The sequence below is a fragment of the Salvia splendens genome, chromosome 2 (assembly GCF_004379255.2).
Source record: "Salvia splendens isolate huo1 chromosome 2, SspV2, whole genome shotgun sequence".
Taxonomy (NCBI): Eukaryota; Viridiplantae; Streptophyta; class Magnoliopsida; order Lamiales; family Lamiaceae; genus Salvia; species Salvia splendens.
Window position 1 is genome coordinate 39,732,880 of NC_056033.1, and position 12,253 is coordinate 39,745,132.

Here is a 12,253-nt window from a genome sequence, read left to right on the forward strand (position 1 = left end):
ACTTGGCGATTCTGCCTGATGCTTCTGGTTTGGTCAACACTTGCCGAAGTGGCAGATCAGTTAAGACGCATACCTTATGAGCATAGAAGTATGGCCGCAGTCTCCTTGCTGCATTTACTAATGCCAGAGCAATTTTTTCCAGAGGTTGATACCTTGTTTCTGGACCTCTTAATGCTCGGCTTGTAAAGTAGATGGGAAGCTGCTTTAGGCCTTCTTCTCGTACAAGCACCGCGCTGATGGTTTGATCCGATGCCGCTAAGTATAAGAATAGTACTTCGGCTTCGGTTGGAGCAGAGAGAATAGGAAGCTCGGCTAGATAACTTTTGAGCTCGTCAAAGGCCTTTTTCTGCTCGGCTCCCCACTCGAACTTTGGTGCCTTTTTCAACACCTTGAAGAACGGCAGTTGCTTTTCGGCTGCTTGGGAAAGGAATCGATTCAGTGCGGCTAGACATCCGGTTAGCCTTTGCACGTCATGTATGGACTTCGGCATTGCCATGTTCTGAACGACTTGAACTTTTGAGGGGTTTGCCTTGAGTCCGTCCTTTGAAACCCAACAACCCAAAAACTTTTCCGAATCTACCAAAAAGGTACACTTTTGGGGATTAAGTTTGAGGTTGGCTTTCTTGAGCACGTTGAGAGTGGACTTGAGGTTGTGCTCGTACTCCGAAGTGCTTTTGCTTTTGACGACTATATCGTCAACATACACTTCGACCTCCCTTCCAATCAGGTGCCGAAAAAGCTTGTCTACCATCCTTTGATAAGTGGCTCCGGCATTCTTTAAACCGAATGGCATCTTTTTATAAGCGAAAATGCCGAAATCAGTAATGAAGGCCGTTTTTGAAGCGTCAATCTCATCCATTAAAACTTGATGGTATCCTTTGTACAGATCAAGAAAACAAAAAATTTCAAAGCCTATCAAAGCTTCTACTTTTTTATCTATGTTCGGAAGGGGATAGCAATCTTTGGGACAGTGCTTATTTAGATCGGTGAAATCTATGCACATCCGCCATCCTCCTTCCTTTTTCTTGATCATGACAGGATTGGCCACCCACGAAGGATACTTCACTTCGAATAACACATCCGCCTTCAATAATTGACGGACTTCGTCATGGATGACTTGACTTCGTTCTGCCGCAAAGAGTCTTTGCTTCTGTTTTATCGGCCGGACTGAAGGATCAATATTTAACCGATGAGTGATTACCTCGGGGGGCACTCCGGTCATGTCCAACGGAGACCATGCAAAGACGTCTTTATACTCCTTGAGGAGCTGGATGGTTTTTTCCCGAAGTAGGGGCGTTCCCGCGAAACCGATCTTAACCGTTCTGGATGGATCGTCTTCGTACAGCTGAACTGTCATCGAGTTCGGCTCCGGTATGACTTCGGTCATCGCCTCTGACTCCGGCTGCTGTGATTGCTATGCTTGGTGGTGCCGATCTGACTGCTCGGCACTTCTAAGCGCAATTTGCAGACATTCCTTTGCTCTCTTTTGGTCACCTCGGATGACCGCTATCCCTCCTTTAGTAGGGATCTTGATGGTGAGGTGATAAGTGGAGCAAATGGCCCGAACTGTGTTGAGCCAGTCTCTTCCCAGGATGACGTTGTACGGGGACCGAGCTTTCACCACGAAAAACTCAATCATCGTACTGGAGCTAGTAGGCGCTTTCCCCACCGTGATCGGAAGGCTGATAATACCTTCAGGGCGGGTGTCCTCCTGGGCGAAGCTCTTCAGGGGAAGCGGAGCCGGGCTGAGCCGAGCTGGGTCCACTTCTATTAAAATAGAACAGAATAAATATACTCAACTTTTTCCTTTCACACTACAATATTCAAAATCCGAGTTGCCAAGTATCGTTTGAGGCAAAGAGTAATAAATGCCTTGCAAAAAAACAGTATATATCTCTTTGTATCACTCACGTCTAATGCTAGCTCCTTCACTGTTGTCGTTGCGCGCCGCACCATCCCTCCGCTCGCCACCACCCTCTGCACCAAACAGCCCCCCCTCTCCAGCTTCATCGCAATTCCGGCCAGCCGTCTTCACAAAGCCAGCTCATTCGCAGTCGCTTTGCCTCACCATTCGCCGTAACTAATCGTCGACTTCCAGCACCGCCGTCAAGGTCAAATCCGAATCTTCCCCAATTTATAAAGCCCTAATTTTTAGACCAAATTCGCTTCTATGCTCAAAGCAAGAGTGATCACTCAACATAACGTGAAATCATTAAAACATGAAAAATGAGAATGTGTTGCGGAAATCGGAACTGCATGCGTTTCTACTTAATTTCTAGTGTTTAGAAACTAAAAAAAAAACCTAAGTTGCGTTTGCCTTTGCTTGTTCAGTTAGAGCAGATCTTTACCTGCAAAACGCAGAATGCTTAGAGGCCGTTATTCAGTTTTTTTATGCATGTTCATCAACCTGTGTGCCATTGATGTATTTGATGCTGCTGAACTCATCTTTTCAGTTTAATTCCGCAGGATGCAAGATAAATTCATAGTATCGGTGGATGAAGTATGAAATTTTCTTAAGAATTGGAAGAATGCATATTGTGTCAAAAGCTGCATGCAAGTTGTTTGCTTAAGTTTCCTTTTATATGAAAATTTGAGTGTTCTTTATGTTTGGATTTAGAATCCTCTTTTTTTTTTTGCAGTTGATTTAAATGTTTATGCTAGGCTAGAATCTTGGTCATGCTCTAGAAAGGCCATTTACGCTCGATTAGTCCTACATTATCATGAAATGTGTTTATCGGGTGTCGTTGAAAATAACGGAAGCGTGTTTCGTTTGACACGTGTTGGGGGATCATTAAGCTTTTAAGAATGGTAAATAATTGATTGCAATCTGCTGGATCTTGTGGCAGTTGTGATCAAATCCCTAACTTAGCGCCTATATGTAGTATGTTGTGAGATCGTAATAACGTTTCCCATACATCCTGGAACTTTATTAAATTTTTCGAACACTAGGGCTGCCATTTGACATTGTTATCGTTCTTTTGTCGCGTAGCGATATCATCAATGTCTAACCGTTGCAAAGATATTCTTTGTCGTTTAGCGTTTTACAAAGGTATTTGGTGAAAAAACTTAGCAGATGCATTATATCTTAGACTGATTTACTTAACTAGGATCTTACCTTAATATGTAATGAACCATCAAATTTTATTTACTCTACATTTCATAGTTGTCTTTGCAATATTTGTCTCTTGTGAAATTCATGTAATTAACATTCTTGACAGAAGCTGTTATTCTGTTGACAGAATCTTGAGGGATGTCAGCTCAAGTTACACCTGCTAAGAGGCCACTCGACCAAAGTCTTACAGATGTAAGAAGTGAAAGGAAGAGCCAGAAATCAGAAGCTTTAGGTTCTGATATTGCACCATTTAATGCATCATCTAGACAGGTTATAAGAGTACTTTGCCCAGCTTCCAGAATTCGCTTCATTAATGGAAAAGATGGCAGCATCGTATCTCAAATAGGCCAAGCGACTGGAGCAAAAGTGTGCGTTGAGGAAAAAGTCCTTGAGTGTAATGAAAGAGTCATAACTATAGTAGCTCCAGATAAAGCTAAGGAAATGGTGAGCGGGCAGGTTAAGGATGAAGACAGGGAGACTAAAATCCCTGACTCCAGTGAGAACCCCGAGGAAGATGGGGAAGGCAACAAAGAGCATGGTGTTCGAGTCGATCACTCTAAATCAGATAAGGACAAAGAAAATTCAGCTGTTCAGAAAGCTTTGTTAGCTGTGTTTAATAGAATGGTCGGCATGTTTGCTGGGTCAAAGAAAGGTGAAGAAGAAGGTAAAAAAAAGTTTTCACATGTTAGGCTACTTGTCTTCCATGGTCAAGTAGGCCGTTTGTTAGGAAGATCTGGCTGTGTGATGAAACAAATGACATCTGAAAGTGGAGCGGTAATACAAATTCTTCCAAAGAATAAGCTGCCTTCTTGTGCATCTTCAACTGATGACCTGGTTCAGGTACTTTTATTTAGTGCATCCATTTCCTTGCGTGCGTATATGTGCGAAATGTACTTGAATATATTTGTCAGGTACGACATGATGCGATGAATGCCATTTATGAAAATGTGAGATATAAAGCCATGAGTAAGATCAAGATTTAGGCTTGATGAACTTTGACATCTCATTCTCTTTTGCAGATCTCTGGTACTCATGATGCCATCAGGAAAGCTCTTCTATCTGTTTCCCAGGAACTTCTTGAGCGTATTCCTAAGTATCGGGATCCTTTCCTTTGGTGCTCCTCCTCATCTCAGTCTCATTCCTTTGGTGCTCCTCGGCAGGATAGGTGTCCACCTCCGCATAATCCTTTCCATGGACATGGAGCACCCTATCCATCTGGATTTCTCGAAGGTGGTGCTGGTATGAATTTTCCTCCTGTGGTTATGACTTACCGGGTGCTGTGCAATGAGGAAAAGGTGGGTGGTGTAATTGGAAAGGGAGGTACTATTATCAAAGCTCTTCAACATGAATCTGGCTGTGATATCAAGGTCGTAGCTAGTACAGGAGAAACAGAAGATCGCATCATTACCATATCTGGTCCTGCTGTATGGTTTTGATTCTTTGTTTTTGTTTAACATTCTCATTCCTTCCTTGTACTTTTCTTCTGATAAATTTAAGGCCAAAAATGATGTTTGATTTCCATTTGATGTAGCACCCGGATGATGCAGTATCTCCCGCACAAGATGGCGTGCTTCGCGTGCAAGCAAGAATATTTAGGTCTGCACCAGTAAGCAAGGATAAAAGCTTGGTTGCAAAACTCCTTGTCTCCTCTCATCAAATTGGATGTCTTCTTGGTAAAAGTGGTTCAGTGATTTCTGAAATGAGAAAGTCAAGTGGAGCTTACATCTGTATTCTCAGTAAAAACCAGGTTCCGAAGAATGCCTCGGAAAATGAGGAAGTTGTTCAGGTATGCATAACATTGATTAAAGAGGGTGGTACATCAGAGTAGGATTTTATGTAACCTTTATTTTTGCTTCTGTCTATCGTATGCAATTCTAGGTTAGTGGAGACCTTGAAGCAGTTCAAGAGGCTCTTGTGCAGATAACATCAAGGTTGAAGAAGCATTTCTTCCAGGCCCCATACATGGGGAGAAGAGAGTTTTCACCTTCTCCAACTTTCTCTAATCGAGGTCCACCATTCAACAATTTTGATGCTTCTGTGGGCCTTCCTCCAGTTGGCGGCTTCCATCCACGTGAACATGATGATCAGCAACCTGTTTCCACAAGCACTACTGTGGAGGTTGTTGTTCCAAGCTTCGCTGTTCCTGCTATTTACGGAGATGAAGGTGGATGCCTGAGACAAATTCGCGAGGTATGCATTGAATGATCAATTATGATCATCCAACGATCAAGATCTATGGGCTAGACTGGTTTCAGTTCCAAATCCTTTGTTTGGCAAAATAAAATACTAGTAATTGATATGGAATTGAATTTAAAAACTTGAATGTCTGCAGTGTGTGTGTGCGCAATGTGTGTGCATGAATGTGTGAACGTGTGCAGTATGTGCGTGTGTGAATGTGTGCAGTATACGTGCAGTGTGTGTAATTTAATAAATATTTGGAATTCCACTAAATTTGATATGGAATTCAAATTTGTGGAATTTGAGGATTTGAAATTATAATTCAATTCCAAATCCAAGAATTTTTTATACCAAACACTGATCTGTGTACCAAATGGAGCCTTTCTAAAATTAGGGTGGTTTTATTTGATCATTCTCCTATTATCCTATGTATACATGTTTATTTGGATAGATGAATTGGTTCGTCGGACGAAGTTAGAGCTCACACCTACTGAATTTTTCTTGTGCTTTGTTTTTTCTCTTGTCAGATTTCTGATGCAGAAGTTACCATCACCAATCCTAAAGACGGAGCATCAGAAACCGTGATCATACTCTCCGGGACTCCCGAGCAGACTATTGCTGCACAAAGTCTACTTCAGGCATTTGTAATATGCGAAATGGAAGCCCTGAATCGTTGATATCATGGTATTCATTTTGTTCTTCACAGACAGTTCTAAGCTTTTACTATATTATGACCTGTCACTAATATGTCAGCTCATCTTGTAGGAATCTACTCCATGGATGGTGCAAAGAGAGTGTTGTGATATATACTAATATACTGAAGTCCAAAACATCAACCCAACCCTGTTGTTGTGTCAACAAGAATAGGATGCAAATTACTATATGTCCATTATATGTACTATATGTACATGCTTGTTTATCGTGTCTATTTATCGCGGGATATTCAACTGATAACGCGGCTGACATCAACGCGTTGATACATATCTTGATTGATTTCCAATCCTCGTATCATAGGCTTTATTATATAGCTCTCATATGGTTGATGATTGATCTTTACACAGACTAAATGGTTAAATGCAGGTAAATAAATAGTGTTTGGATGTTGAACTTATTGATTGATATTCTACATGTTTTTTATTCATGAGCTTCACTCTGGAAAGGCTTGTATGTCTTGACGTCTGCAGCCAGCCCCCGTACGGATCCTGCTGCCGCGACGAGGGACACGATCAGGCAAGCCCAGCTGAGGATCTTCAGCCACACCCATCTGCAGGAGTACTTGGGCACTTTGGCCTGGGCAATGTGCATCTCTATGGGGAAGTACACGGTCAGCGGGTAGAACGCGGATGCCCCGATGAGGCCGAGAAAGTTGTTGAAGAAGGGGAAGATCATTGCAATCAGTGATGTTATTATCACATACACTGATCTCCACACTAATCTGAATACGTTGAAGTTGTAGACCCCGCACAGGGGAACACGGACGGCATGTTCTTCCGCGATGCCCTTGTTTTCCGGCCACTTCTGCCTGCACCGGTCCTCCACAAAGCCGAACAGAGGCTGCGCGAACACCTGTTTTGCAAACGATACGACGGGCATTGATAAAATGAAAATACGAGACAGATAGCTTATATTAAAAATAACAACTTTTAAAACGCAACGGATTTTAATGCACACTTAACTAGAAAAATGTTTTCTAAAATAAAAGGGGAGTACCATAATTTTGAGGGACAGACCAAAAATGGAAATAGTTGTTATTTTTAAAAGGCGGTGGAGTAGTTTCTTTTGTGCTGCCTGATAGGCCCCGATGAGATGGATGGCAATGCACACGTTGGCAAAGTCGATCAACCAGAAAGGCTCGTAGAAGCCAAATCCGGTAAGGAAGTTACCGGGAGCGTCATTTCCGAAGGCGGCATAACCGAGGCAGCCGCAGAGGACGTAGAAAAGGGTGGTGGTTGACACTCCTACAAGAGAAGCCTTCTTCATCGCCACATTTTCTGGGGGTGGAGATTTCAGTGTGTCCTGTTCAAACATAGTAATAAATCCGAGTAGTAAAAAAGTCGATGGATGTTTGGATTAAAGCTCATTTAATGGAATGAATGATAATTGTTGAAATGTGATGAGTAGTATTAAGATTGAGATAAATTATCCCAACAAACTTATTAAAAATGACATCCGTTTGACTAGTCTCCCTGAAATTGTCCTCTAAGATTAACCTATATTTCAAATGATCTTTAAAAGATAAATAATTTCGGTTTCTAAATTTCAAATATTGAATAAAATATTCATATTGCAGCACCTCCAAAACCATATAAAAAAATTTAGAAAAATATTGAATCTTAATGACAATATTGTGGTACATATTTATTTATTTTGGCTAAAAACACATGGCTGTGAATGTGGATATATATCTTTAAATTTGTATATTTGCCATTATTGGAAGTATATAACAGATATGATAGCTACAGATGACATGTGTCCCCTATTTTGTATGTTTCACTTTATAATATTCTTGAACTTCTTCCATATTAAATTTTATTTTACAAATGTACCATTCACAACCAAAAGAAAAAAGACAAAGAAACATGAGTCACACAAAAAATCAATCATGAAGCCGAATATTTTGAATGTTTTTGACTCATTAACCTCTAGAAATCAATTAAATACATGTGGACAGCACATGAAAATATATAGGTTTGGTAGGTACTATAATGTAATCAAACATCTTGATATTTAGGAGCAAAATTAACGTGAAGAAATGGAATATTTAGTTACGTAATAAAGTTGGATTGAAATAATTGGGAATGAAAAAGAAACTTGCCTGGATTTCAATTAGGATAGTTGAAAAGGCATAGGCAAAAGCAATGTCTCCAATGGCTTGAAAGCTTTTCCACACCTTTTCTGAGGCGCTTGTGTCCACTCCTACTCTCGTTCCTGTTAGGCCTGTCTCCACATGCCCTCCACCACCTATTTTCCAAACAAAAATAACTCCATAATTAAGTTAATCATTTTTGTATAATAAATTTTGAAAATATATGGTTTTAGTTCAAACAAATGGTGTCAAGGTTAATGTAATTAAGTATGCACAAGATATCGATGTAACTTATAATCTCTCAATTATTGCCCTTCACAATCACATTTAGTTAGGATAAAAGAATGACTTGACCATGCTAATGGTCTATTCTATTATTAGGATGTTTCTAATAGGCTAGTGGCGATTTTGATTGACATATTTGCTAGGTGAAAATGGTTTCATTTGTATGACGTCTTCTTCTTTAATTTTTTCTACAAATCAAGGCAGTCATGACGTTTTCAGCTAATTCTAAGGGAAAATTAAGTCCTCTTGATTGCTTCTTAAATAATTAGTCATGGCCGATTCAAATTCATAACCACAAATTAGCCATCATAGAATGACCTGAGGTACATTTTTCTTTGATGTGGTACCAACGCTTGAGCCATGGAAATGGCGAGCATGCAACAGAGTAGTAATACAGAAGCAGTTTCTCGTCTAGGGCGTATCTAGGATTTTATTGTAAGAGGGGCAAAATGATATATATAGGAAAAATTTTATATTTGAGCAGGGGTAATAAGTGCAATTTTTAACATATATTTAAAAGTTTATAACAAATTTATAAAGGCAAACAAGAATTGAGGAGGGGCATTTGCCCCACCACCTAATAGGCTAGATTCGCCCATGTTCCCGTCTATTGCTTTTATATGTGTGAGAGAGAGAGAGAGATACCTGCGAGCTTAGCAACGGAGAGGGCGAAGCCAATGGAGGAGTAAGCGAAAGACATGACGGCGGCAACAATAGAGAGCCATGAAAGCTCATGGAAATTAGGAATTTGGCTCAAAACAAGCTGAATCCCTCCAAATATAGCCATGAACGGATAGGTTGATATTGAGCATGCTGCCTCATGCCCCTCCTTATGGAAACAATTCGACCTCTTCACAGCCCTAATCAATTACAAATTACATTTCGATTATCATATATTCACAATCAAACATAAGTAGTATTTTATCATTAATTACATATATGTATATAGATATACTCACACCATACTAATGGAAGCAGTAATTGTGTATCCAATAGTGACCCCAATAAGATTCCCATACTGAGCCACCCCACATAGCTGAACTTTGTAACCACCTACACACAGACATAATATAAATAAAACAAAACAAATTAAATCACATTTATTGCTAATTAGTTTCACAAAGATTCATTGGTAATGCAACAACACTTCTTTGGAAAATGGTGAAATGAATGAATGAATGAAAAAGAGATAGTAGTAATATGTATTAAATGGCCGTCAATTTAATAAAGTTTGAAAATGAAATATACATCTTCAAGTTTCAATTTTCCTCAATTAATTTATTATATAACTTATTTTTTATTTCCTATTTTCCCATTTAATTAAGTAATGTTGTTTTGATGTTTTGAGTATCACCATAGACACTATTTTGTACACACAAGACTGATCAGAATTTGACAAAAATTCATAATGTAAATGACTATCACCCGAAGGAAAAAATACCTAAGTGGGAACGGACGACGTCCATGTAAGTGTAGTTGCGACGGCCTTGGTGGCGGTAGGAGTCGGCGAGGAAGGTGGAGGTGAGGTAGGTGATGAAGGAGAAGGCCACGAGCACGGCGGGACCAGCCACCCATCCCAGCTGCGCTATGGCCCATGCTAGCGACAGCACCCCCGACCCTATCACCGCAGTTATGATGTGTGCGCTTGCCGTCAACACCGTCCCTAGTTCATGTCCGAAATCCGTTAGTTATTTAACTAACTAAACTAACTAATAGTGTGTGTGAGAGTGTGTATTGTGTGTGGAAGTACCGGTTCTCCGGGAACGTCCATCGTCGTCGAAATCCTTGCTTGCTTCGCCGTTTTCAAGTGCAACTGTTGACGGCTCTATGTGGAGAGAGTTCTTCTCCAACTCCTTTGCCATTTTTAATGTGTGTGTGTGTGTGTGTGTTTTTATGTTGTTGAGAGGTTGAGTAATATGGAGAGATGGTTTGGAATTTGGAGAAGATCTTGAAATTTGACTGAGAGGGAGAAATGGACTACCTATATTTATAATAATAAATGGGATGAAAAGGTTATGCAAAAAAGAAAATTAACTAGGAGGGTGGACTGAAAATGCAAATTTGAGAGTACCATAATTTGTGATACAACAAATAGAATAAAATCAACCCCGACCCGACCCGACCCGACCCGAATCCGAATTTAACCCGAGCCTGCGGTGGAGGAGGGCAGCGTACGGTGGAGCCGTGGTGGGTGCACGCATACAAGTCTTTGTTAAACAATTAATCCCTACATATGTATTCAAGCCGGGAAATTTTAGTCACTAAATATAAATACGAGTAGTAAGTATAGTACTACAATTATATACGAGACTTTGATTTTATCTTAAGATGAATTGCCTTGGTGTATTATTTTTCCACGGAATTGGGTTTTATTCTTTTAAATATCTGGTATTGTTATTTTCCTTCATTTTTCAACCCAAACAGCCCCACAACATGTGGCATTTTGTTAGGTACATTGAAGTCGATATGTACATAAAAAAAATCAATAATTTTGTAATGATTCATTGAGATTAAGTTGACTAATTAGAGTTATTTTGTTCTTAATCATTACAATTAACTATAAGAATAAAATCATTTAAAAAGAAGAACTTTGAGATGTGAACAAAAAGTGAAACACCCCTTATCATAAATTAATCTTTAGAATCCGAATGTCCTTTTTTTTAATAGTAGTAGTAAGATTTACTTTGAAGATTTAAATCCGATTATATAGTCAAAATTTTCTTTACAATGCTAATCTATTTCATATCAAGAATTAGGCCATCCACAACGCTGTCTCTATACCGTCTCTTAAACCGTCTCTTAACTACTATTTGAGCACTATTTGAGGGCCCCACTGTCCTTTTTTCCTCCATCTCTTAACTAAGAGACGGAACCTGCAACGCTCCGTCTCTTAACCGTCTCTATACCGTCTCTTAATTACTATTCATTCAATTTAATTTATAATTTTTTTAAAAACCCAATTCAATTTAAACAAACACACTTTATTAAAATTAAAACAATATTACAACTTAACATTAAAAAAAACGAAGACATAATTAAAATTCTAAAAAAATAAAAATGACATAATTTAATCTTCTCCGCCAAAGTTTTCCCAAATGTGCTCAATTAGATCCTCTTGGAGTTGGGTGTGGGCGCTAGAGTCGCGTGTCCTTGCCCGAATAGCCAACCGTTCTTGTATAGATGGATGCGCTCCACTTCGCGGCGGACTACTTGCGGTTGAGCTTCCGGGGGATTCGGGGTCGAACCAATTTCCGGCATCGGGTCCTTCGTCTCGGACAATCATGTTGTGCAAGATTATGCACGTATACATGATGTCGACCATGCTCTCCATGAACCACGAACGAGCCGGGGCTTTGATGATGTTGAAGCGCGCTTGGAGAACCCCGAACGCCCTCTCCACATCCTTGCGCGCAGCCTCCTGCTTCTGCGCAAAAAGAGCCTGCTTTGGGTTCGCTGGCCTGCCGCACGTCTTCACGAAGGTCGGCCACTTCGGGTAGATGCCGTCGGCGAGATAGTACCCCATTTTATACCGCCGGTTGTTGGCGACGAAGTTGATGGCCGGCGCTTTACCATCCAAAACTTCGGTAAAGAGGTCGGACTGTTGGAGCACGTTTACGTCGTTGTTCGAGCCAGGGACCCCGAAGTACGCGTGCCAGATCCAAAGTCGGTAGTCGGCAACGGCCTCGAGTACAACGGTTGGGTGGGTGCCTTTGTGGCCGCTCGTGTAGGAACCCCTCCAAGCCACCGGGCAATTCTTCCATTGCCAGTGCATGCAATCGACACTGCCAAGCATCCCGGGGAATCCGTGCACTTGTTCGTGCAGGTTGAGGAGGAACTGACAATCCTCCGTGGTTGGCCTCCGGAGAAATTCG

The 12,253-nt window shown here is 40.6% G+C and overlaps 2 protein-coding genes across 3 annotated transcripts; one reads left to right on the top strand and one right to left on the bottom strand.

Annotated features, from left to right (window-relative positions):
• Positions 1 to 2,042: 2,042 nt before the first annotated feature.
• On the top strand, positions 2,043 to 6,140 carry LOC121792787 (RNA-binding KH domain-containing protein RCF3-like). Its single transcript, XM_042190875.1, has 7 exons — positions 2,043 to 2,111; positions 3,240 to 3,952; positions 4,132 to 4,536; positions 4,644 to 4,898; positions 4,991 to 5,302; positions 5,818 to 5,974; positions 6,056 to 6,140. Exons 2-6 carry the CDS (start codon positions 3,251 to 3,253, stop codon positions 5,965 to 5,967), a joined length of 1,824 nt encoding a protein of 607 aa, XP_042046809.1. The 5' UTR covers positions 2,043 to 2,111; positions 3,240 to 3,250; the 3' UTR covers positions 5,968 to 5,974; positions 6,056 to 6,140.
• A 139-nt stretch (positions 6,141 to 6,279) lies between these two features.
• LOC121792788 (amino acid permease 6-like) lies at positions 6,280 to 10,350 on the bottom strand. 2 transcript variants are annotated; one of them, XM_042190877.1, is made up of 7 exons: positions 10,132 to 10,350; positions 9,823 to 10,044; positions 9,341 to 9,434; positions 9,027 to 9,241; positions 8,106 to 8,251; positions 7,021 to 7,306; positions 6,280 to 6,856 (listed from the first exon to the last, which is right to left on the bottom strand). In XM_042190877.1, exons 1-7 carry the CDS (start codon positions 10,241 to 10,243, stop codon positions 6,438 to 6,440), a joined length of 1,494 nt encoding a protein of 497 aa, XP_042046811.1. In that variant the 5' UTR covers positions 10,244 to 10,350; the 3' UTR covers positions 6,280 to 6,437. The 2 variants fall into 2 exon arrangements, with proteins under 2 accessions (XP_042046811.1, XP_042046810.1); XM_042190876.1 differs by having other exon boundaries at positions 7,001 to 7,306; positions 10,132 to 10,349.
• Positions 10,351 to 12,253: the final 1,903 nt, after the last annotated feature.